The sequence below is a fragment of the Echinops telfairi genome, unplaced genomic scaffold (assembly GCF_000313985.2).
Source record: "Echinops telfairi isolate 266 unplaced genomic scaffold, ASM31398v2 ScPeMD7_3;HRSCAF=10, whole genome shotgun sequence".
In the NCBI taxonomy this organism is placed as follows: domain Eukaryota; kingdom Metazoa; phylum Chordata; class Mammalia; order Afrosoricida; family Tenrecidae; genus Echinops; species Echinops telfairi.
The window spans coordinates 41,071,526-41,097,525 of NW_022103899.1; the positions used below are offsets into that span (position 1 = coordinate 41,071,526).

General features: G+C 41.5%; 1 protein-coding gene across 1 annotated transcript in view; it reads right to left on the reverse strand.

Moving 5' to 3' along the window:
* The window catches only part of ABCA12 (ATP binding cassette subfamily A member 12), a 190,896-nt gene that overhangs the window by 59,362 nt on the left and 105,534 nt on the right, over positions 1-26,000 (reverse strand). The window contains exons 11-22 of the mRNA XM_030887512.1: positions 25,314-25,570; positions 25,106-25,218; positions 23,646-23,770; positions 21,854-22,027; positions 18,219-18,383; positions 17,685-17,895; positions 16,571-16,710; positions 14,762-14,881; positions 10,944-11,034; positions 8,284-8,463; positions 7,403-7,718; positions 3,755-3,869 (exon numbers count right to left, since the gene is read on the reverse strand). Of these exons, the coding sequence (XP_030743372.1) occupies positions 3,755-3,869; positions 7,403-7,718; positions 8,284-8,463; positions 10,944-11,034; positions 14,762-14,881; positions 16,571-16,710; positions 17,685-17,895; positions 18,219-18,383; positions 21,854-22,027; positions 23,646-23,770; positions 25,106-25,218; positions 25,314-25,570 (2,007 nt within the window). The remainder of the gene's footprint in view (positions 1-3,754; positions 3,870-7,402; positions 7,719-8,283; positions 8,464-10,943; positions 11,035-14,761; positions 14,882-16,570; positions 16,711-17,684; positions 17,896-18,218; positions 18,384-21,853; positions 22,028-23,645; positions 23,771-25,105; positions 25,219-25,313; positions 25,571-26,000) is intronic.

Here is a 26,000-nt window from a genome sequence, read left to right on the forward strand (position 1 = left end):
AGCAACAAAGCCCACATGGAAGAAGCACACCAGCCTGTGTGATCACGAGGTATTGAAGGGATCAGGTATCAGGCATCAAGGAACAAAAAATCATATCATTGTGAATGAGGGGGAGTGCAGATTGGGGACCCGAAGCCCATCTGTGGGCAACTGGACATCCCCTTACAGAAGGGTCGCTGGGAGGAGATGAGCCAGTCAGGGTGCAGTGTAGCAACGATGAAACCTACAACTTTCCTCTAGTTCTTAAATGCTTCCTCACCCCCTCACCACCACTATCATGATCCCAATTCTACCTTACAAATCCGGCTGGACCAGAGGTTGTACACTGGTACAGATAAGAACTGGAAACACAGGGAAACCAGGACAGATGATCCCTTTAGGACTAGTGGTTGTGGCGATACCAGGAGGGTGGAGTGAAGGTGGGGTATAAAGGGGGAACTGATTACAAGGATCTATATATAACCTCCTCCCTGGGTGAAAGGAGACATCGGACAGTGTAAGATATGACAAAATAATAATAATTTATAAATTATCAAGGGGTAATGACTGGGGGGGAACTGAGGGGAAAAATGAGGAGCTGATACCAGGGGCTCAAGTAGAAACAAATGTTTTGAGAATGATGATAGCAACAAAGGCACAAATGTGCTTGACACAATGGATGGATGTATGGATTATGATAAGCATTGTATGAGCCCCCAATAAAAAGATTTTTTTTTAAAGGAGAGAGAACAGCCTTAAAATTCTTTCTCTAACTTAATTGAAATCCTAGAAGCCTCACAGGTCACTTATACTATATCAAATAGATGAAACTGATACATAAATCAAGAGATTATGAGAAAAATACATTATCTTCTGTAATGCATCAGCCTTTGTCTAGCTTTAATATTTTAATTTTAAAAGCAAGGGATACAGAACGACCCCTAATTGAAAAGCACTTATGAGGCAGTTTCTTCTTTTCCTTCTTATTTTTATAAACAATCTTTCTGAGCATTAGGACTTGAGGCATTAAAAATGAGTTAAAATAATTCAGTTAAGTTATACCCTAACAAGGCCAAATATTAAGGATCTTATTAAAATAACAAACTTATGCTTTTAATGTTTTCTTCTACATTCTTGTTTGATTGACATGTTGGCTCAGGTTCAAGAATAATGAAAGAAGTGAAAGGGTAGAACACTGGTGTTGCTTATCTCTTTTGTGTGTGTGGTTTAATTTGAATGAGAAGGAAGTTGGAAAAGAATAGTTTTAGAGTTTTGCCAAACATAAAAGATGGTATTTAAAAAGTGATTCTGAGTCTGTAGTAAGATAAGCAATGATCTATTATCATCAAAAGTTCTAAAACAGCTATGCCGTTAAAGCAGCGGTTCTCAACCTGTGGGTCGCGACCCCTTTGGGGGTCAAACGACCCTTTCACAGGGATGGCCCTATTCACAACAGTAGCAAAATGACAGTGACGAAGTAGCAAGGAAAATAATTTTATGGTTGGGGTGTCACCACAAGATGAGGAACTGTGAAAGGGTGGCGGCATCAGGAAGATTGAGAACCACTGCCTTCAGGAAGAGTGTAAGGGAATGAGGCTGTGATAGGGAACAGCGTTGGTTAGAAGCCAAGATGCTTGAGTCCCTGCTGAACAAATCTAGCCCCAGTGTTGACCAAGTCACTTCTTAACTTGGAGTGCAGGCTACACCACGAGCCACGGACCTGCTCGCTCAAGCGGATGCTGACTTCCAGTGGTCCTCTAGGAGTAGGGCTATCCCAAACGGATATTTATGGCAGTTGACAACCACATCTTTCTCCCATGAAGCGGTTGTTGGCTTTGAACTGTCACCTTCTGCTTAGCAGCCTCGTGTTTTCACCACAGCACCTTAGAGGCTCCCATCGAGGGCCAGGAGCAGAGGCTGTGAAGAGACTTCGGTGACAGCCCACGCATCCTACACTCATTTCCAGAACTTCATCCCACACATACACCATAATCCATTGAGTTCAGGGACCGCTAACTTTAGTAGAAGAGGTACCATTATTTTCCATGGCACTGAAAAAGAAAAACTGCTTCAAATCCATTATGATATTTTATCATTGTAAGATGCAACCCAATTTCAGAGTGTGAAAAAAAATCTGCATCTTAGAATTCAGAAAACCTGCGTAATTAAGCACTTTCTCTGTAACAGGGAGTGAGTATAGCACTGAGTGGAGCCTGGGTGGCAAGACGTGGGGAGCTTAAGGGGTTGAGCCCAAGTGCCTACAGCTGGAAGAGCGGGAAGCCTGATCTCATTCCAAGCTCAGTGCTCCCTCACTCGCGATCAGCGCCTGCTTTCGGAATACATCATTTATGCCTTCAGTTGAAAAACGACTCTTCATGATGTTCAATGTCTTGTTTGTTTGTGGTTAGTCACATTTATAAATGCATTCAGGGACAACATCTTGAAACACAAGATAGTATTTAGTATATGTAAATATGTATAAAGCCATATATTAATATCTGCTATTGATTTCCAAAGTAATATTTTCAAGGTAAATTTTAATTGAAGAGCAAAAAAACTCAGTTCCTGTCACTGTGTTTTACTTGAGTATTCTTCTAATCCATGAAGATTGATTTCTGAGTACCAGAAATGTGAAAGAGAAATATAAGATAGGGATTTAGGATCCAAGTCAGAGTCCTGGGCAGGAATAGGAGTTCCTTAACTAGAGCCAGGAAGTCATAGCACACAACGAATACAATAGTGCCTCAAACCAGCTGGTGAGACATCAGCTACATGGTAACTGAAATATTAGGATGCGGCACTGAGGGTCAGTCAAAATTCAAATAGAGATAGCAAGCAGTGCTGATCCAAACACCGGGACCCTTGAGAAGCCCAGCGCTGAACTGAGAAAAAAACACGCAGCAGTCATTTGTATCATCTAAGGAAAAATAACCAGGCGCTGGCCAGGTAAGTGAAACGCACGGATGGACCCCAGGTTCCACTGACCGCATTATTTCAGACTGTCAGCCAGGCTGTGTGCTAATTATTGTGGTCCAGTGTCACTGGCCGGCTTTCTTCCCACTGCACAAGGGAGTGCAAGAAGGAGCTCATTATGGGGTGAACAGATAAAATAATTCTTATTCTAGCATCATCTAAAAATCATACAAAGATGTGTCGAACCCTCTTAAAAGAAGATATCTTAGATTTGGATTTAATAATGTAGAACATGCTCAAGAAGAGATCAGGCTCTCTACCCCAGGTCCTCTCTCCCAAGCGTATAGACTTTATTACCCAAATCAGAAGCCCGCCACCAAGTTTTCAATCTCTACAAGTCAGGAGCCGGCGAGAGACGGAGGTGAGGGTAATTAAAGGAGACAAGGTATACAGGAAAAAAAGGATTTGAATTTCTCGAGCTGAAATAACTCGCATATCTTTATCTACATTTAGACTTGTTAAATTTCCATACCAACAATCCTCCTCCCGCCTCAGTAGTTATTAGTGCTGCTATTTGAACTTTCATTGTTATGGCCTAGATTCTTTAGCAAAAATTACTCTGATGCTTGAAAACTGTAATTATTCATATTTTTGTGTTTCCTAAATATTTTTAAATGACTTCTAGGTAACGTTGAGAATATCCAACATTCTGAGTCCTCCTGTGTGGCTGTAAAATGTGTTTCTGTACTCTACAAGGGACGGGTCAGGGGTTCTGAACTTGCTTAGGCATGGTGAACATCACAGTGATCCATTATATTAAGGATAAAAATCATTTGTCACACAAATAAAAAACTCAACCTACCTCGTGAAGCCGGAGGTCTTTCTCATAAACAAGCTTTTTGACAAAAGCAGCTACAAATACCACCCAGGCAACCATGAGCACAATGGGGAAAGAATAGGAGACACTGGTTAGGAAGCTGCAGAAACAAAAACAGAAAACAAACATCAGGTGACTAAAGGAGAGGTACGCCCTGCAGACTGCAAACCACCCAGGGCACACTCTCTACACGGAAATCAGATTCCTGATGGGAAATTGAGAGTGACCATGAACATGACCTTAGGACTTGTTAGAAGGCGCCCCGGTGGCGTAGCGGGTCACACATTGGGCTGCTAACTGGGAAGCCGGCACTTTGAACCCACCAGGAGCACCAGGAGGCTCGCTACTTGGAAATCCACTGGGTTGCGATGAGTCAGAATTGACTTGTGGGCGGTGAGTTTGGCTTGCTTTGGCGTGAGTACTTGTTAAGCACAGAGCCCTGGGTGGTGCCACGGTTAAAGTGCGTGGCTGCAAACTGAAAGAAAGATCCTGGCTTCCAACCCACCATCCACTCAGTGGGAGAAAAATGCAGTGTCTGTTCCATTGAAGCTGGCTTCCCGTCCAGGAATTCCTGCGGGGCGGGTCTGTTCTGTCCCGCAGGGTCGATGCGCATCCGTACAGACTCGGTAGCAGAGAGATTACTTTGTTTTTCCTCTGCTTTTTTTCTGTATTAATTGTGATGCTGCCTTAATAATAGGCCAATGGTTATCTTGCTGTCATGCAGCAAGAATGAGGAAAAATAGCGCTGCATTGTTAGGTAAATTTGCCAAATAAGTGTGTTTGAGTATGTCCCACCCATGAAAATAATTATTATAGCGATATAATTGCAAGGCTCAAAACCCTTTTGTTTAAACCAAATTGTTATCCAAAAGGCATATTTAAAATGAGATGGTGACTGGTGTATCTGGTTAAAAGCGGTATCTTCCCAAATTACTGTATTTATCTACTCTTTGGAAGCGCACAGTTACGATTACACTCTATGTCTCAAAATGAAATAAAGCAAAAGGCAAAGCATTCCATTAAAAAAAAAAAAAACCCACCAAGATAAAGAACTTGGATTCCACCAAGAAATGCCCAGGGAGATGTGACATGATAATGTAGAAATGCCTTTTATGACGTTTGGAATGCAATTCGACTGGAGAGTTTCTAGAAGACCTTATCAAACTCCATAAACATTATCCGTGGTAGAACGCAATGCCTGGAAGTTCAACCACATTGGTTCTCAAAACGGGCCGTATGTCAGAACCCACCTGAAGGGAATGAGTGAAGCAATACTTTTGGGTCCCACCCAGGAACTTGTGATATCAGAGGCGGGGCCAGGTTATTTGAATTTCTAACAACTTCCGTGTGATGCTGACGCTGCTGGGTCAGGGATCCCACTTGGAGGGAGAAGCATGGTTCTGCTACTTGCTGCCCTCCTCTGCACTGTGGTTTTCAAAGACAGAAACTCCGAGTTGCTTTCTTCTACATATTGGGCTCCAGTGAAGCTTTCACTTAGTGAAAGGGCCTGAGGCCACATCTGATTGCTGCAAACTGAACTCAGAGCCATAGGAGCCCTGTTAGAGAGAGGACAACTGCCCCGGAGCTTCTGAAAGAACAGGAGGTGCTTCTGAATCATGGGTCTTTTGGTGAGCAGCCAAGTATGTAACCACCGTGCACCCAGAGCTGCTTCTTTAATCCGTAAGACTAAGGAATGACCTCCGCGTTCCCGAGAAGAAGGCATATATTAATGGGAACATGACATCACTATTGTCCATTAGTGCCTTGTCATCTAGCATTTCATCACCTTCAGAGATATGAGGTTTTCTTTCCTTTTGGGGGGAGGAAGTGTGAGGTCATATCAAGTAACTGGGTTCCTGAGAGATTGCCTGACATAGGGTAAGCACGTAAAGACTATTTGCTGAAAGACTTTTGGCCTCAGCCAGGACTAGCTTTGGTATTGTTTCTGAATCTTCGATGAGGCAATGCCTCTCAGTCATGAAGAGCAAATGCCCTGTAGTCTTTCTTCCAAAAGTTATGTGCTTTAGGATGGGTGTGTTCTAAAGGAGAAATACTAGTCATGCAGTAAAACCTCGGGCAAGTTACTTGATATTTTTGAATTTCAGGTATTTTCACCTGGAACAGATGGATCATCACACCTGTTGCCACTCACCGTGTACGGCATTGGTGGAACAAATGGAATAACAGGTGGAAGGACGGAGAGTGTGACGGAGTATGTGATGAAGGCAGCATGGCCAAGCTCTTCTCTAGACTGCAGAGTACAGTTACTTGCATTCTTTGCTCCAGTTGCCCACCAGGTTCTCACTGCCATCGAGTCGATTCCAACGACTCATAACAACCCTCCAGAATAGAGAGGAACTGCCCCTGTGGGTCTCCAAGACTGTAACTCTCTACCAGGGTAGAAAGTCTTGTCATTCCCCCATAGGGAAGCTGGTGACTTTGAACTGCTGGACTTGCCATTAGCAGTGCAAGGCGTAACTACTCCGGCACCAGGACTCCTACCCATCACGTTAGGTATCAAAATTCACATGGTGAGAAAGCATGAGCAGGCAAAGAGACCAGAATTTTAATTTACTCAAACCCATAGCTCTTGATTATTCAAGCAAGCCTTTGCAATTTATACATAGCTCAGGCAAAGTCTCCGGAAGAGGCAGGTAGCCAGGAAGACGCATTCAGAGTCTTCCAGTGATTCTTAACCTGTGGGCCGTGACTCCTTTGGGGGTCGAACGACCCTTTCACAGGGGTTGCCCGATTCATAACAGTAGCAAAATTACAGTTATGAAGTAGCAAGGAAAATAATTGTATGGTTGGGGGGTCACCACCATATGAGGAACTGTATGAAAGGGTCATAGCATTAGGAATGTCGAGAACCACTGTGCCCAGTCCCTCAGATCATTGTAACTCAATGGTTTGCAACCACATCTCACCTGCAGCCCAGCCAGTGGGACAGACACTGACAGAAAGAAAGAGGAAAGAAAAAACCACCAGACCTATCTGAACTGTGTATAAGCGACAATAACTGGGTGGATGACAAGTACGTCTTTTTCTATTCATTTAGCAAAACGGTTATAAAGGAGATTCCTAGTGAACCATCTGGCAGAACATAAAAAATCCTTTCAGATAGCATAGTATTTATCTTAGAGAGAGAGCTCATCAGTGATGTGCTCATGATGCCATCTATTTTTCTAAATTAAAAAAAAAAGTTGAACAGGCACTCACAGATTTTTACTGAATTTGGGAGTGGAAATGGTTTTAGGATTATCTTATGCAGCTACCTCTGAATAAAAAATACAAAGAAGTAAGTTCATGAGAGAAATGGTAACATCACAAGTCATCAATGCTGGACTTGGGGCTGGAGCCTAGTTATCTGAATGCTGGGTCAAAGTTCTTGGAGAAGGTCACGATCGGGGAAACACAAATGATCTGCTGGACACTTTACTACCATTCTCATCACCGGGACGAGCTCCAGTGCACCTGGGCCACAGAGTGGGCACAATTTCCAGGAAGCAAACCCACGACCAAGTGCGGGATGACATGATCCCTTTACTTCCTGCATTTTCTGAGAGAGCAGAAGTGAGTTGTCAAAAGCAAAGCGGTTCATCATGAACAAGGGCTGAAGATGCGTAGACTTACTTGTCCTTCAGGTAGCAGGGGTAAGGAATTGCTTGGACCTGGACTGCTATGTCCTGGGAGTTCCTTCCAGTCTGCAATTCGATAATGGCTCGTTCAATACTGTCCTGTAAGTAAATAAAGGCCCTGCCATAGATCTGGTTGTGGGATGGCGAATTGTGTGGTCCTGGGGCCCAAATCTTGGTTCTTATGCTTCTCGTCGTCTGTGCCGTCTTGAGACTCATGCGGATAGTATAGTTTACAACCGGAGGAAGAGGGCCCTTTTCAGAGGCAAAGCCTTTCTCCTGTCTTCTTTCAGAAGGAAGGTTAAAAATAACACCTAAAAGTAGAATGGCAACAACAGGAGAAAGGTTATGTTAGGGTTGACGTTCCTCATTGCCTTGAGGGTGCATATAGGGGGCAGCCAAACAGTCCATTGAGTTAGCAATGTGACAGAAGGTTCAGGCTCCAAATTTATAGTAAAGACAGTTAATAGGAAGACAACCTCAGAGATTCAAAGCCACAGTTTGAGATGATAATCACAAACTAAGTGGCCAGACAGAATACATCACTCTGGGCCACTTACGGAAATTAAAAGGCGATCGGGAGCACTTCTAAATGAATCATCTTGACTAATTATGGGGATGGACTCAACTTCACCCTCAAATTATGTAGTCCTTTTCTTTATTAATTTTAAAGACACCATCCAAATTGGACCTCTGTTAAAGGGTTCTCGGGAGAGATGGTGGGCTGGACTACATGATAGGGTCTCCTGTCCACCTACATCGGAGGGGCCAGTGACCTACCGACTACTCCGTGAGAGTTCGGGTTGAGAGAGGTGAAGGCAGAATTTGGCCAATTTTAGTACAAAGAAGCAGCTCAAAGCCTAGTAGACTAGCACTCACTTCCAAAGAGTTCATTGCTTTTGTAGAGCCTTTCAGCTTCACGCTCCATTTCTTCCACGGTGCTTGCTGCCTGAATGCGGTCATACAATACACAGGAGGAAATATTTACTGTCAGGGAAGACAGTGTGTTAAGATGGTCAATGATGTCCATGTGGTTCTCTAAGGTCAGCCTCAGGTTGTCTAAACAAGTGGAGCAGATCAGACAGGGAAAACGGATTATAGCCTCCATTTGGGGAATCATGAGAGAAAATCCTGCCTTTGGGGTGAATATTAAACATTAAACTAGGTGATCAGCAATAGAAAGCTGTAGCACTTACTCTAAAAACATTCAGGATTCAACATCTAGGCATATCAGACTACTTGACAAATATTTATTGAAAAGCATGGTGCATTAGTTGCCAAAGCAGGAACCCAGGTTCAAAGAAAGGGACATCATTTAAAAGTACATTTTGCTACAATTTAATTAACCAATGACGAAGGATGAAGACTTTGGGAGTGGGGAAAAGTCTGTGTTCACGTATTGGAAAGAAAACTATAGAGACGAACGTTTCAGACAAACGAAACACAAATGTCTGCTGTGCCCATGAAATGTGGATGTAAGATTTAAGCAAAGGAGAATCTATTCTATAAAGTGTATAGAATGAATAAACTATGTCAATTGATAAGCTATGAAAAAGAGTATTTCTTAAGGGACTGTGAGAATCGATGCCACGTAGCTACAACTTTTTAATATTGTTTGATTTAAAACCTGTGTGCATTGCCTCTATCAGTGTCTGTATTAACCAACACCAAATGATCAAAATGTTCTTTTAGGCAATTAGTCCGGAAGAAAGAGGATATAATTGAACTTCACTTTCGCGATTCCTTGTGAGAAAATCAACGGAGACAAAGGGTAAGTATGAAATTACAAGTTAATAAATCATTTGGCCAATTAAATTTTCACCAAGACTTGATCATCGTGAATCTGGAGCAGGCAGCGGGTATCACAAATCCTTCCTCCCAGGACCGAAACATGTTTCTTACATCGTCCAAAATAAGACTACATTTTTTTCACAGAGGGCAACTTCTTAAATGCATTTCTCATTAGAATTTAAAGTGAAATGTTTTGCTTGATTTAGAGATTGGTGAGGGGGAGGGGTAAACTTGTGGCTGAACAGCGGCCTCCAGCGGCCACTGGTAATCAACACATCACAAAAGGATTCTAGAACTACTGGTAAGAATCCAGAACAAGAGCTGCGGCGGGTGGGGGGCGGGGTGGGGGGTGGCGTGTAAAGGGGTAGGGATGTTAGTGCCCCCCTCCCCCTCCCGAGTCTGAACCATAACCTCTTAGCTACTAAGTTACATAGAGAGTAATACAAACTTCAGTCTCATTGCTATATTAATTTTAATCTCACTTCAAAGTCTAAATCTTGGGACCTATTTTTTTAATTAGGAATATAATCATTTATAGAAACCCTTTGAATATATCCCTGCTATTTTGGTCAAATGACTCCTTACTCAGATGATATTTGTGAGGCGGGGAGGGAGAATAAATCCAATTAAAAATTGCTTGGTAAAACTGGATTGACTATCATCAAATGTGTACAGTGATATGATTTACAACTTTAGGTATAAGATTATAATGTTATACTTCATCCCCACTGGTTTACGACCTAAGTCATCTATGTCCCAGGCACTTCCTAGGAGGAGGAAGGCCATTTGTTCTGCTGATGCCCAAACTTGATGCTCTCAATCCCTTCTTCGGACTTGTTGCATAGCAACAGTGATTAGCCATTGACTGTATCAGACGACTAGCATCTATTAGGTTGGCAGGTGGGGGCGTGGTAGAGCGAATGCCTGCAGACGGCTTCCTGTGATCCTCCTCAGTCTGGTCCTTCTTCAATGACCTGCAGAGGAGGCCCCAACCTGGAATCCTGATTTAGGTTTTTAGGTTTAGTTTCTTTTGCACTCGGCATGGCCTTGCTTGAGCAAACTCTGTCACCTCTTCCAATTATAGGTTGGGCTTGTCAAAATGAAACCAAAGTGACGTGATGTTAAATGTAGCCAGAAATAAAACCATTTCATCTTTCCTTGTTCGGAAGGACTTGATTTTCATCAATTACCACATGGGAACAGAAAAGTATCCTTACATCTTGGCTGCCTAATCACCTCCCAGTGGTGGAAGGGCACGCTGCATTTATTTGGATTATAGTATTGCATTGTTAGTTAAAAACTAACTGCAACCTGCTGGGAGCCTTGGTGGTGTAGGGGTTCTGCATGCAGTAGATGGCCAACTGCAAGGTCAGCAGTTTGAAATCACCAGCTGCTCCTCAGGAGAAAGTTAAGGCTGTCAACTCCTGTAAAAGTGACAATCTTTGACACCCACGGTGCTTTGCCCCATCCTATAGGATCGCCATGAGTCAGAATTGATTCAGTGGCAGTGAGATGAGACAGTGAACGAGACATTGACTATTTGAGCATTCAAATAACCATTGCTACTTACAAGAGCACAACCAAATAGGAAAAAGGATGGCTATGAGGTTTAACTTTTCTGAGATTAACTAGCCAGAAACAAAATACTGAAGGAAAAGGGGAGGGAAGTTCTAATATAGAGGTGCTAGTGACGTTTCCCCATTTCTGACATGATTCCTGAATGAATGGTTCTGTGCACCTGGACTCACCAAGGTCATCTATTTGCTTTAATAGTTCAACAGCATCGAGTCCCACGGAGAATTTTATAAAAACTTGCACAAAGGGATTCCTTAGAGTATTCTAAAAAATAATAAGAGGAGATTAGTTTTGATGCAAAAAGAAAGCATGCTTAGTCATCGTCTCCCTCATGACATCCACCGTGGAATGAAGTAAAGGCTACTGGGCATAAAGATGCATCCTATTGCAAAGGCCCCCAAGTGAGTCCCTGAGCAGGACAGGAAAGGTGTGTGGCTGGTAATGACGCATGAGATGGGAGCTTTACTATCGACATACAAATTGAACAGCAGGTTAAAGTGACCCTTCAGACCGTCATTGTCAACACTTGAAACGTACTCCATCCGATACCCCTTTCCTCATTATTATTAATTATAGCATTTCTTTTTAACACATGCTATACACAAAAGCACTGTTAGCATAGCGGGTTACCTGTTCACCTCCTACGGGAAAGGTCGGCAGTTCAAAACCACCAGGTGCTCCACAGGAGATAGATAAGGCAGTGTGTTCCCCAAAGATTTACACCTCAGAGACCCACAGGGGCAGTTCTATTCTGCTCTATAGGGTGGCTATGACCTGGAATTAACTTGATGGACGTGAGTGCTTTCTCTCATTTTTAATTCACAATTGTGGTGATTCATAGTTCTGTTCACTTGAAACAAAGGAAAACAGCGTTTAAAGAATGCAATGCCCACATGGAATTTGACATGGGGACTAGTTTTCTATTCTACTAGTTTCCATTCTACCACTTCTAAGCTGGGAAGATTTCTGGAAGCCTCTAGCCTTTCCCAGTTTGAGTGTACTTTTCGTCAAAGTAGGGACGAGTGAGTCATTTCATCAGAATGCTCAAATATAAATGACTGTAGTTTCATCTCAGGAGAGAGGCAAGGATGTCTACTCCCCAGAGACGTCCAGTCTTGGAAAGGCATAGAGGCAGTTCTACCCTGTCCTGTGGGGCCGCTATGAGTTAACTCCACGGCAGTGAGAATCGTCTAATGCCCCAATCCGTGCAAATATGAGAAAATAAATGGATAATGACACCGTAGGTGTCTCTAGGTCTATAGAATGACCAAAAGTGCTTTAAAAACAAGTGCACACCTACTTCTCACTTGGTGACAAGGTCATCATCTGACATTTCACAGTTATGCCAACTGTAAAAACTCTTCCATCTGACTATTTTGTCCATTGACACCATGCGGCTCAGCAATGGATGCCACGGTGGCACAGAAATAATACTGGCTGTTACGGTTACACGAATCCCTTTTGATTCTCAGTGGTTTGTTGGCTCTGTACCGATGTTCTTTGGCAAATACGCAGTGGCACCGTCACGGTCTATTTGGTGATCTCATGTGGCCATCCTCCATTTTTTCTATAACACTGGCTTTTCACATAATGATCTGGTCTTTGGAATCTAACCAGATCAATAAGTGAGGAGTGGGAGTATTTGCCAAAAATATAACGACACTTACTATCATTCCCCTGGGGAGATGTAGCCTCTACCAGTACAGGAGTAGTACTGCTATCTAATGTGGACTGAGCTCTTAGCATGTGTTACATAGTTATATATAGGGCACTGTCTTACTTCGTTTCCAACATTTTCTCACTTCGTTTTCAACATTATCTCAAAGTAAGACTCTTCTTCTATTTTATTAATGGATGCCAGAGCTGGAACAACGACAACATCTTATGTCAAGTCACAGACGACTGCACAAGTAGTAAGGATCAAAGGTGTATTTTAAAGGATCAAAGGTGTGTTTTAAAGGATCCTTAGTGGTGTTGTGGCTACTCATTGGGCCACATGCTGCACGGTCGCAGGTCGAACCCACCAGGTTCGAGACCACTCCTGTCTCTGCAGGAGACAGATGGGGCTTTCTGCCTCTGTAAACAGGTACGGTCTCAGAGACTCAAATGGACCGTTGTGTTCTAACCTGTCCCAGGGGGTCAAGATGGGTGGATGTTCACTCAATGGCAGTACGGGTTTGAAGGAAGAGGCAGCTGGAAGCTGAGCTCTCAACCGGACTAAAGACAGACGTGTTCATCTCCCGAGTTCATGGTCTTGTCTTGGTATGAACTCAGGTTACTTGGCTATTTCCCATGAGTATCACTTAATAGTTTGTCCTTCTCACCAGCATTTTCTGCTTTGTTAACATGAAGACAGATGACTAAGAGGAATATATATTGTTAAGAGGCATATGTAGTAGAGTTAATTTTTAAAATCTGCATCTGCTGAGAAACCGATGAGGACCGGGCAGCGTATTGACAGGTGCCTGTCACACAGCTACACACGGTGATAACCTGAGTCCTTTAAAATACATATGTTTGTTTACCAGGAGTTAGCATGTACATCAGGAAACCAGGGTGTTCCAAACTCAATGTCATAGTGTCGATGCTGACTCCTAGTGACGCTATAGGTCAGGGTAGAACTGCCCCTGTGAGTTTCTGAGGCTGTCACCGTCTATGGGGGTAGAAAGCCCTGTCTTTCTCCCAAGGAGCAGTTGGTGGTTTTGAACTGCTGACCTTAAGATTAGCAGCGCAACAAGCAACCCTATGCAGGAACATCTGTGGTTTTGAAGTAACAGCTCCGGGGTGGTTGGAACCAGAGTGGAAAAACTACCATCACAGCCATTCCATCAAACCCTATCTCCATTCTACCCTCACAAATCTGCAAAGTAATTATCAGTATATCCATTTTAGAGATTCATAGACTATAGCTCCGATACTTTAAGTTATTTGTCTAAGAATTCCAAGTAGCAAGAAGAGGGCTTGGATTCAAGTTTTGACATTTCACATTCTCTGCATGTTTGCAGAAGTAATATTCCCTCAGAACTTGAGGATGATAGTTCATTTTGATCTCGAACCGAAGGAAGATACATCAACTAGTTGATGATCCCGTTACCAACATGGTCAGGGACTTTCTTCTTAGCAAATTATTTGTACTTTGAAACTATTATGCATGGACCACAGTCTTTCTTAATTAATCATATTAGCTAACAGATATTTCCTTAATGAAATAATTTGTTTTTGCTTGTTTTGTTTTTTCTGGGCACAGAAAAAAATCAGCATAAAATAATAGTCTCCCACTTAGAAAAGTATAGAAGTCAATAAAATCCTACTCACAGACTCACTAGGAAGAAGAAAACCCTGAAAAATGAACACCAATAATATCAAAAACAACACTGAACTGTAAATTATGGGGAATGTGGTTGATGAGAAGTTTACTTCATTTCATACTTACTAAAATGATTACCTTAGACATTTATTTTATTTACCTACCCACTAAATTTTAGTCGGGATAAATAATTCCATAATTCTTTGGTGTTCTGAGAAGGTTGGTATTTGATAATACATATGTCATGTTTCACCCAAGGGACCCCCTAGGGATAAGGGTCCTTCCCCAGAATATCACTGATTTAGAATTGTGATTGAGTTACCATAGAAAAACAAAACAAAAACAAAGCAACTGACTCCACTGTTTAGAGGGGAGAAGTGAAATAAGCACAGTTTCAAACTGTTTCGTGAGAGCAGTTTACTTGTCTCAGAGATTCTCCTGACACATTTTCTCTCAAGAGCGGCTGTAGACTGATCCCTGAATGACAGAGGAGCTGTGGTCCCCAGGTGAGGAAGGCGCCCACAGAGCAGCAGGTCTGCTCTCCTGCCCCAGCCCTGGTCTCTGGGAGAAGGTCATTTTAACCTGTTGGGCTTGTATTCATAGTTAGCATCTACCAGGTCACACGGGGGAGGCACTGAAATCTCCCATAATTATAATTCCAAGAACGACAGAATCATCTCACACCTGGAGCATCGGAATCGTCTGGTTCAGCAGGTGGAAAGAATTCATGAAAAATGGTGACTTCTCCATCCACTCTTGAGATTTCTCCCTTAATTCCGCCAGCTGCCTCAGAGTTACATTAGACTTAAAGGACAAAAACACAAAACAGGTTGGTTAGCATTTTTTCTATATTTCAAAAAGGTATGTTAAGGTTGCTTTGTTACCAAATTTTAGAAAGTAGCTCTAACAGATAGAGTCAGTTAAAGAAAAGAATTGTCAGAATGTCCCCACATGGTCAAACTTTCAAATGGCACTGAAGACGGCTTCATGTCCACAGGGAATTGACAGGCAAAAGGAAAGCATGCTTTTGGTGTTTTCACTCGTTACTCATTATTACCAGCTACCCTTCACTTCCCTACTTTAGAAACAGCCTCCTTCAAAGCCATGGGGAGGAGAAAACTCCCAGGCACTGCTAGTTGTAGTGGATGTGTGGCACCCTTTTTGGAAAGCAATCTGGCAACAGACATCAAAAGAAAATACAATATCTCCAATCCTGGATACCCATCTCATTAAGAAAAAGACCACATGCCCAAGAGAAAGGGGGGTCAAGTTGTTTAGATGGGCAAAAAGCAAACCTGGAGACCAAATGAATGCCCAACAACTGAGAAGTGACGAAATGAAGTTCATGCTATGAAAAAACACAACAAAAAAGCAACCTTTAAAGAGAATAAGTAAACCATAACGATAGAGCTGGCTGAATTTTCATGTCATAGTGCGGTTTGAGAAAAATGATACTTAGAAAAGCATTATCGTATAATCCCACTTTTGAAATTCAAGCAATGACCAAAGACCTCGGCATTAGAATGTGTCTGCAGTAGAGTATCTATAAGGAAATGAGGGGGTGGAGACATGATACAAAAATACACTCTTAAAGGTCCACTTGCATTCATTTGCATGAAAAGTGGCATCAAGACCGGGTGGGGTGATGGACGGAAATTGAATACCCAATGGAAGATAAAAGGAGAAGGAAGAAGAGACCGTTTCAATAATGGGCATAGGTAAGACGTCACCTGTGCAGGATCAGTAGATGTGTTTAGTCAGCACTACAAATCAAGTGTAAAAGCACAAAGCATACAAACAAAGAATATTCTAGAGTTGCTGGTAATCTCCTATGTAGTGTTACAGAGACCTAAAATAATGCTATAGTCATGTAAACTGTAATTTAGAGACCAAGTAATGGTAAAAATCCACCACATGGATCTGTTTGCACTTCATTTCTCATTTTAAAAGTATTACATTGAATAATTCAAAGCACTAAAATCAATTTAAAAAGTGAGAGGAAAATGCTACCATGGCTAAATTAGGAAGATAATAAGGATAGCTATTATTAATAATGTTGTCTTTCTCTACCTCTATCCTCTATATAAACATTAGCTATTAAAATGTTCAGCCAAATATGAAGCCAAGAATCCACACTGCAGGGATTGCTTTAATTAAAACTAGTTATATAATGCCGCAACATGGTTTTCTCTAGGGATATTATTTTTAAATACTCTTAGACATGGGTTATAGTTATGGGGTTTGTTTGTTTTTTTAAATTTTTTTTGAAATAAAGAATCTGAGCTCTTGCCCCAAGCTAATCTCATCCTCAATTGTCAAAATGATTCATTTCTCTTGAAAATGACTTCCTTGCTACCTTCCAACTATATCGTTTTTTACATATGCATCCAGAGGAAAGTTAAGAATGGTAAAGAGTTTCAGAAAGCCAGGGGTTGATTATATTAAAGTCATTTTAATCCTCAAAATAGGAACTTTGAGTTTTAATAGTCAAACCTTTTCCATGATTGCTTTTGTGACTGGGGTGTCCGGTGCATACAGAATCCTTCCCAACAACATAGGTTTCAAGAAAGCCCATATCACAGGTCCAGCAGGCATGTTAATGATATCTTTGTAAAGCGAGAAGCAAAAGGAGGCTGAAAGGGAAAAAAAGTGACATGAAGCTATTTAATGTGTGCATTTCAAATGTACATGCCTCGGTGAATGGGCATGGGTTATTAATATCACACGCTGAAATGCTGGCTTGGCACTTCCCTTACTATCAACAGATGGGAAGCACAGAACATCAAAGTGAAACAATAGAGTAACAAATTCTTTCTTAGGTGTGAACATTTAAGCAAATAAGCAAGCTGGGAATACGTGATGGCATTTTGCCAAGAGGAGATAGATTGAAACTACATTTCAGAATTGCTTTCAACAGATTATGGGGATAGGATCTAGTACATAACAGTGCTCCATACATGTTTGTGGAGTGATTATTTTTTTCTAAATAAGTCAATCCAACCGCTACACAGAATACCTATGGTATATATTATTTAGAAGGAGCTCAATTGATTAGACTATCCATCTCAAAGTTTGTAGCTCAAGAAACAGCTTTGATGTACCACTCAATATTTACATTTCTGTTGTTTTCAAGAAGTTCTCCCATGTGTTATATACATTTATAATTGTAAAATACTTCTACCAAATCATATGCAAGGTGTGTTTTTGAATTATCTACCGGCAAGCAGGTCTGGTTATGTATGGGTTAACAATTCTAAGTTTATTGTCATGGTGAGGAGGATAAACTTTTCAATGGAATCTGTGCTTCAAATCATAGTCCTGATACTTCCAAATGACTAGACCTTGGCCGGGGAACTCAGCTTCAATTCCCATCCTGTGAGATGGTGAGATTATAGCTTTTCCCTCAGAAGGCTGGTGTGAAGGGCAAGACAATATATTAACAAATTAGAACATGCTGCCCATGTGGTATGTGCTGCATAAGTGTTTCCTAGTCCTCTCCCCCACCCCTTGGGAAAATAAGCGCCTCACTGATTAAATGAGAAAGTATTTGTGTAACAGGCAGTGCTGCTAAGTAACATCATTTATGGCTCTTTAGACGCCTACTCACTGGTGTTTAAGGGAATTCGGTATTTTGAAGCGATTTGCTCTTTAGTCAATTTATAAGTCAAAAAATCCTTCGTATGGTTGCCTTTTGGCTTCTGTGAAGAGGGCAGCATGGCGATTAAGTATTCCGTGGTAATTCCTTCGGAGCACAGTGCTTGCGAGATGGTACTAAAGGACCCTTGGGGCGTGCTCATTCGCTTGCTCCGGTCCATTACCTGTGAGCGAAAAAGCCGTGATTTACTAAGATGATATGCAGAGGCTACTGAAAACAACATATGAAAAAAACTTGGAAATGTGTAGGATAGCTACAATTTTCATAATTTTAAAAAAAAGTGCATCCCACACGTACAGGCAGCGCGGGAAAACTTCACCAACTTAAGTGGCCAATTGGGTTGCCCAACTCTAAGAGTGGGTCTCTCGGTGCCTTTGATGCGCTTCACTAAAGTCGCAGCTATAACTCAGCGAAAGTGACCTTAACTCGAAGCGAGCCCAGCAGATGGAGCCTCCCAAGAAGACCGAGTCAGGGCCCCTGGTCTACCTGAACATAGGGAGCACTCCTGGGAAGGTGCATTTGTTTCAGGGAGCCCATTTTGTTCAGCAGCAAACTGGAGCTGGACATCATCTGATTTAGAATCTCCTTCAGCCTGAGGAAGAGGGCTAGCATCTTTTCTACCGGCTTTTGGTCCTGCCGCGGGAAAAACACCTGATGGAAACAATACAGTGAATGACTTTGTGAAGGAGCCGGGCCCTTTATGCCGGGTGGTGGGGGTGGCAAAAAGGGGTAGTCACTTTGGAAAACATGTTAGCAGTTTATTGAGTTGTGAAACATACAACCCCAAATCCCTTTCCTAGATATCAACCCCCGGAGAAATAAAAACATGTGCCCATTCCAAGATGTGCATGTGAATGTCGAGAGCGACATGATTTGCAATAGCCGGAAGCTGTGTAATCATGCAGATGCATGGATAAAGGACACCTGGGACACGCCTTTGATGGAAGCCCCACTGACACCCAAAGGGAAGTCAAGTGAGGACACTCGCTGCTACACGTGCTACTCTCAAAAACAGTCTGTGCACAGGTGCACAGGTCTGCAAGCGACATGCTTTCCTGTATATGAAGTTCTAGCAAAGGCAAACCCACCCACAGACAATAGATCACAGGCTGCCTGGAGCTCGGGGAAAAGAGTAAGTAGTGACTGCCAATAGACATGAGGTTTCTTTCAGCAGTGACCCAAACACTCTACGATTAAATTACAGTGCTGGTTTCGCAGCTCTGTACATGGGCTAAGAACCACTGGATTGCACACCAGCAAGCATTTTTATGGCATATAGATCATACTTCAATGAAAGTCTCAAAATGATTTTTAAAGCTAGCAAAGCAAAAAGTCAACTACTTTAGTTTTCATGGAGACTATTGCTCAGAAAGCATGTAATATACACCTGAAAATCATCGTGATCCTAAAAGACAGAGGATCACAGACCCCTTGGACTTCCGAGGCTGTAGACCGGTAATGGAAGCAAAATGCTTTCTCCCAAGTAGAGACTGGTGCACTTGAATGGCTGACCAACACACAACCCACTGAAAGTAAGTCACGACGGGTAACTCACCGTGTCACCAGGGCTGTGTCAAAAAGCTCACATGATTTATCAAGATAAATTATTTTAATAGCATAAATATTTTTTGCTGGAGGAAGAAACCTGGGAAACTGTTTTTAAAGTAATTTAACTGTCTCAGTAACTTCTTTATCCAATAGATTTTAAGTACCTACTATGTTGCCTCTGGGAGAAAGACAAGGCTTTCTACTCCTGTGCTGAGTTACAGTCTCGGAAAGCACCGGGGCAGTTCGCTCTTATCCTATTGGTCACTCTTATGAGTTGCAACCACTCAATGGCAATGACTTTGGAGGTTTTTATGTTGCTACCGCCCCATGACTGCTATCCAAGGTTCAGCAGTTGAAACGTGACTTCGACATAGCAGCTGTTCCTTGGGAGAAAAAGCGGGCAGTCTAGTTTCATAAAGATCACAGCTGTGGAAACCCTAGGGGCCAGTTCTACCAGTTGATTTGCTGTGGATTGGAACAGAGTGGATGGCAATAGGTTTGGTTTACTAGATGGCCAGCACTGGGCATGCTATGGTGTCAAACAGGAACATCCCCCCTGCACTTTCAGAGTTTCCATCGAACGGGACGTCCAACTTGTAAGTTAAGGACACAAGCTTTGGGAAGTCCAGAGGATGGGGAGAATTTAGGGAAGACAGGAAAGGATGTCTCTCCATTGTGGGGTTAGATTGAATGGGAAAGAATGAGCCCTGGGAAGAATCAGGAGAGGCCGGCTTCAGGCAGAGAGGGAAACACGTGTGAGGTTTGAGGAGGAGAAGCACCTGATCACTTCAAGGTCAAAGACACCACTGTGAGCACATGACTCAGCTAAAAAGGGGGCCTGGACACATCGCCCCTCACATGTAGACCTCGTTCATGGAGACAGACCTGACTTGACAGCGTGGCTGCTAATTTCAATCAGGAATTTATAAATTAGAATTCACGTTTCTATTTTCCTTCTGGTTCTGTAATCTCAGCAGAGCTAGACAGCCAATAGAAATGCATTGGCAGGTGATGAGAAATATTTTCTTTTGTTTGCCATACCTAAAAGAATTATTAGGAAAGGTCATGCTTGGCCAACACCCTGGCTTAATTAGTAGACTCAATAAGAAATATTTACTTCCATCCTGTGGGAGTATTTTAAAATAAAAGTGAAAATGTGAAGGCTTTCACTTCCTATGCATTTGGGGTGATAGTGTTTGTAAGATAATCACGGACTGTCTTAATGGTGGTTGCTACTTTCCACAGTGAGCCAGGTGTTCTTTTAGACATTTGGAATATATTACCAAGCAAAGATGTCAGCTATTGAGCTTACCTAGTATCTGGATATAGAGTGATAATAAACCCGAGGTTTAAGTGAAATATCTGATATGCTGGAATGGGGCTGAAAACAAAGAGAGCAGGACAAGGGTTCGTGGCATCACGGGGAAGGTCACTTGCACTTGAAATAAGATGGTCAGTGTGGGCCTCCTTGAGGGGTCAGGTTTCTGCCAAGAGCAATTGCCATGGTCATTGTGTGAAGGCTGCCTCCTGCCTGAGGTGCATCACAAGCAACTATGAGCCCAGAGAGCGGCCAAGGAAAGAGGAGATTTGAGGGATGAAAAAGAACTGGTGTCCATCATGGTTTTTCTAGGATTTGAGGAATAAAATGGAAAGCTGGTGGAAGGCTTTGAGCAGAAGTATGGCTTCTTGAGGAGAGGGCAAAGGGCAACAGGGGGACACAGGGAGACCCATTAAGATGGCAAAGCAGAATATAGGTGTATGACGAGGATGGTGATTCAGAACAGGGTTGGTTATGACTTTTCCTAAAATATGTTCACACCCATTATTGTAATGTCTCAAGGGCATACAGCAGCTTTGTGGCACTTGAGTGTTTCTTTAAAGGGAGAAGCATGTTTTCAGTATTTTGAACAACATAGTAATATTTTTACCTAAATACATATTTGGATGCACATAGTTGTTATATTGTCCTACATGTGTGTTTCTTCTGAATTGCTCATTAAATAAATACTTATAAAGCATCTACTTGCTGTAAGGTGGAGTCATGGATAACTTTACGAAGAGCAAATAACTACTATTTGTTTGCTTCTTCTGGAAAGTAATGGCATCCCCTATTTAACTAGATAAAAACATGACATTAAAAACCAACCCTCCAAGAAAACAACTGAAGCAGAACAAAACATCCCAAACAAGAAAACACCAACTAAGTCTTCATTGTGTAAAAAACAAAACGTATTCCACGTTTTAATTTCTATCAATCCAAATTAATGCACACTCACTGTAAAAATATTATAACATTTACATTCAGTACCTTAGTATCTATTAAACCTAATTCTCAGTTTTGGACATACAAACAGAGAGCTAGAAAGGCAATCATACCAATTTTCTCACCTATAAAATCAGCAACTGGCAATATATAATCTTTAAGGTCCCATTTCACTCTAAAATAATGCTGTAATTCCAAAAGCTGCATAAATGCATCTCATTCTTTATGTTATCAGAAAGTATGAAGGGACAATCAAATATTTTTTATACTAAGCCCTGAATATAAAAAGATGCCGTCATCAGTCACTTGCCTTGTATGTAAAGTTGTAAATATCTAGGTAGTGCAGAAGGGTGAGCCCGATGAGGTAAGACTGGCGGGATCTCTCTGGAAGAGACAGGTTGCAGAATTCCTTCATCGCATCTTCCAATTTGGGATTGGAGATATTCGCATCACAAGAATGCAACCAGAACACACGCGAAATAATCTGCAAGTTGTACAGAGAAAAATATTTTAGGTTTAGGGTTATCTGTCCATTTTGAGAGGCTTTCTTATACTCTTAGATGGGTTTGTTTTGGTTGTTTGTTTTAAGTATGACACATTATCCTCAAGAACCAAAGACATTTTAACTAAAGCTCTACTACTATTGGTAAAGCGACCGAGAGCCCATATTTCACCAGAATGCTTAAGAAATAAAATGAGAGAACAGAGGAGTAAAGGGGTGGGAATGCCTCCTCTATTTCTTGCTCGAATACCTGGGGTGTTCCCAAGAAGGATAACTGGTTCAGAGTAAGTTTGGGGAAAATATTTGCTTAAGATTCATGCAACCTTAAAATTTTTACTTTTGGTGAATTTAAGTTGCATTGCAATTTAATATTAATTTTAAGTTGTAATGCCATACAATGATCTCTGTGAATCCAGTGATAAAAGGAAGAAGAAGGAAGAGGCCAGGGAACATTCCCAACAATAGTGTGACTCTGTCAGTCTTGGAGAGGAATGTTCACATGGAAAATGAGGTGTCGATCTGGGGGCAAGACATCATTCCTGTTGTCATCGAGGTGAAATAAGAAGAAAAGAGTATGAAGTTATAAATATACACTCTTCTTTTACATGTTCTTACTTATCAAAAGAAACCCTGCTCATCAGAAGTCAAAAAACCATGATTGACAAAAGTAGCTCTAAGGATCAGATGAGGAAAAAAGCAGAGATCCAAGGCAAATGGTGAATGAGTGTTGTTTGCTGGAATAAGAGGCAGATAAGAGAAGACAACGTGGTTTTAATTTTTATGTAGGGGAACCAATTAAATTGACAAGAATAAACCTACATTTTTCCCCCAAGGCAGGCTTAAAGACTTTTAAAAAACTTTATCCCCACTGGGGAATAACTGGAGTGTAATTTGAAATGACACACTCTGTCACACATTGGTTTTGAATGGATGGAGTCTTAAGCTCTATGGCTCTTTTGGAAAATTACTATGACATTTCCAGACAATGGACTTGGAAAAGAGTTAGAAGATAAGACATTTCAAGTGGAAAACCCTATTATCAGCCTCTAAGGAAATGGTATTATTCATAACTCATTTCAAACCAAAGCATGTTTACAATAGTTACAGATTTACCCAGGGCTCCTTGGACCATATTTATTTTATATGTTAAATCTCTACAGAACTTGGTACTATTAAAATATATGAGTCTTCATTTTTATTTTAGTTTCAGTAGGTAACTATTCTGCCCCTCTCCACTCAATGGGGTTATTCACACTTGACTTTGGTACTCTATCTATTTGCCGTGGACAACTTTCTTCGAATGTTGACTGTGCTAGCTGATATAAAGGATGAGTGACAACACTGATGATTTAAGGCAGAAAGGGAAACAAGAAGACCAGGGAAAGGAAAAATTGACAGAAAGGAGAAAACTGTGGCAACAGTTTTGCTTCAGGATTGTTCTATCTTGACTTAAGAATTCGTCCCTTGATTTTACCATTTACATGACAAATTCATTAGATTTGCATGAAACTTGACAGGGTAACTGATCTATGTTCAATAAGAACCGAAAGGAATCCAAATGTTTTAAAAGTAGACGTCAGAGCAGATGGATCACACTCACCTCGGCTCTATTATCAGGGACAGGAACGGCCAACAACTTGTTGACACTTGTGTTGGACATTCCTGTTGTGGTTCTCAGCTCTTCTTTGAGTGCCTCTACATTTTTAAACATTTCAATTAACTGACCTGCAGTGAAAAAAAGCACCTGTTGGTTACAATATGATTCTTTTGGGCCCACTAACATAGAGAACTCTTCTAAACGAACATCTTCAATAGACATGGTGTCGGTCAGGAACAGATGTCTTCCAGTTTAGGCAATTTTTGCATTTTCAGGATCTATTTCTTCTGATTTAAACTTGTTCCTATTCTGGTATCATTAACCCAAGGTAACAGATTGCTATGGTTATCAATTTTTCTTAGATGTCTACAACTCAAGGTTGATTCAAGGAAAATAGATCTCTCCCAGATTTTACTCACATAATGCACTAAATAAAGACTTCCTCGCGTGATTTAAAGCCACACAAATTCGAAATGGTTTTTGGGCCATATAATATTGTCAACTCAGGGCCCTGCTTGCCAAATCCACAACATAGTGCCGTGGACCATTTTTCTTTAGCTTTCCTTAGCATGACACACTACAGCTTATGCAGCGTTTTCACAATCATCTCATTCTTAGAAAGGATATGCTTAACCCTGAATGCTTTCAGGTCAATGGTCAGACTGATTTCATATCTGGGTCATTTAATAAAATACAAACAATACTTTCATTTTATTTTGGCAGAGTGCCATCTCCAAAATGCCCCTTGGGTTCTTTCCTTAAGTATCCCCTATGCAAATGTACCTGCTTGCATTTTGGGACTTGGTAACCTTCTAACTTTGTGCTGCCTGTGGACCGACATTTTGAATGCCTTTCTTTTAGAATTGAGTTATTATGCAAAGAAGAGACATATTGTGTGATGAGTCATGCTCAGAATATGAAAGAAGGTTCTGAATTACAATTTCAGTAAACAGTGTCTCTTTTTTACTTAAAAAAATCAGATTATTTTCACAGAAGGGAATAATGCTTCACACCAGCTTTTGCACCTGACCATGGTTTTCACTTGAATAAAGAAGAGAAACAAAAGGGAACTCTATATCTAGTCAAATATTTGAAGATTTTATTTTTGTACTGTGAATGTAAATTTTTTTCTGTTAGTTTCAGTGTGTATGCTTTAGACAAGTGATAATTATTCTAAAACTTCAGGTGCCCCACCCCACCCCCACCCCCGTCCTGCCGTGTGAATGGTCCTTCCCTTGGAGAAAAGCAATAACAATCTGCTTTCGTAAAGAATATTCCATGAGAGCAGGTCCCACTCTGCCTTGTAAGGTCACTCTGACTCAGAATCAACTCGACGGCTTCAATTTACAGGCAGATAGCAAGTCGGGTCAGGCTGAGAGCTTTCCAAAACCCTTCTAAATACTGCAGCGTGAGAACCCCAGCATTCTAATCAGAGAGTACTTAAAATAGGGATGGGGAAACACCTGGTGGCTCAGAAGTGTCCGCGCTGTGATTGACATGCAGCATGGCTTCTATGGTAGGCATTAACCGTGTGATGTTTTCCAAGTAATTCATTTGTAACGCTTGTTCTAGAAACCTGGATCAAAACAGAAGAGGAGAAGGAATTCACTTAGGAATATCAATACTTTGAGAAGGGACTACCCCACGGAAGAAGACAAGGGGAAAACGTACCGATCCATATTTAAATTAATTTTGCTTGGATCCCCTGCAAGTAAATCCTTCAGTTTCTCAGAGAGGATATTTCCGTGGAACAGGAAGCCAGATGCTATTTTGGTGCCGAGCTCTGCTGCTTCAAGGAATTGTACGTGAAATGCACTCTCTCCACACAAGTTCCCAAAGCTCAGGTTAGACAGCCTGCACGTCGTCTCTATGGAACGGAACGTTTCAGACTCACAAAGAAGTTCAGTCAAGTTCCGGAGTTGAGACAGCTTTCCAGATGGAAGAAAGAGGGGGGAATAGATTAGTGACATTATTCTAAGTATTTACTAGTCGATAATAAGCAGCCAAAATGCATTTAGAAAGCGCATGTGGTTTGCGAGTTGGTATTTACCCTTCGTTTTAACGATAAGCACTAGGTTTCAACATTTAAGTTTAAAGTTCTCCTGAGATTTTAATTAAAAAAACCCTTTATGCATCTACTAGACCTGTTTTTCCCAACCACAGGCTCAAAAACGTAGATTCACAATCTTTTGAAAATATAGTTTCATGTTATACGTTTAAAATCACAAATACTTGAATGATAGGAGGGCAAGTCAAAAAGCAGCGACACAATATCACCAAAACCTTTACTTAACAAAAATATACAAGACGTGAAGCTACTGTTTATTGACGCGTCCCCATCTGGGTCTATCTGGGTCC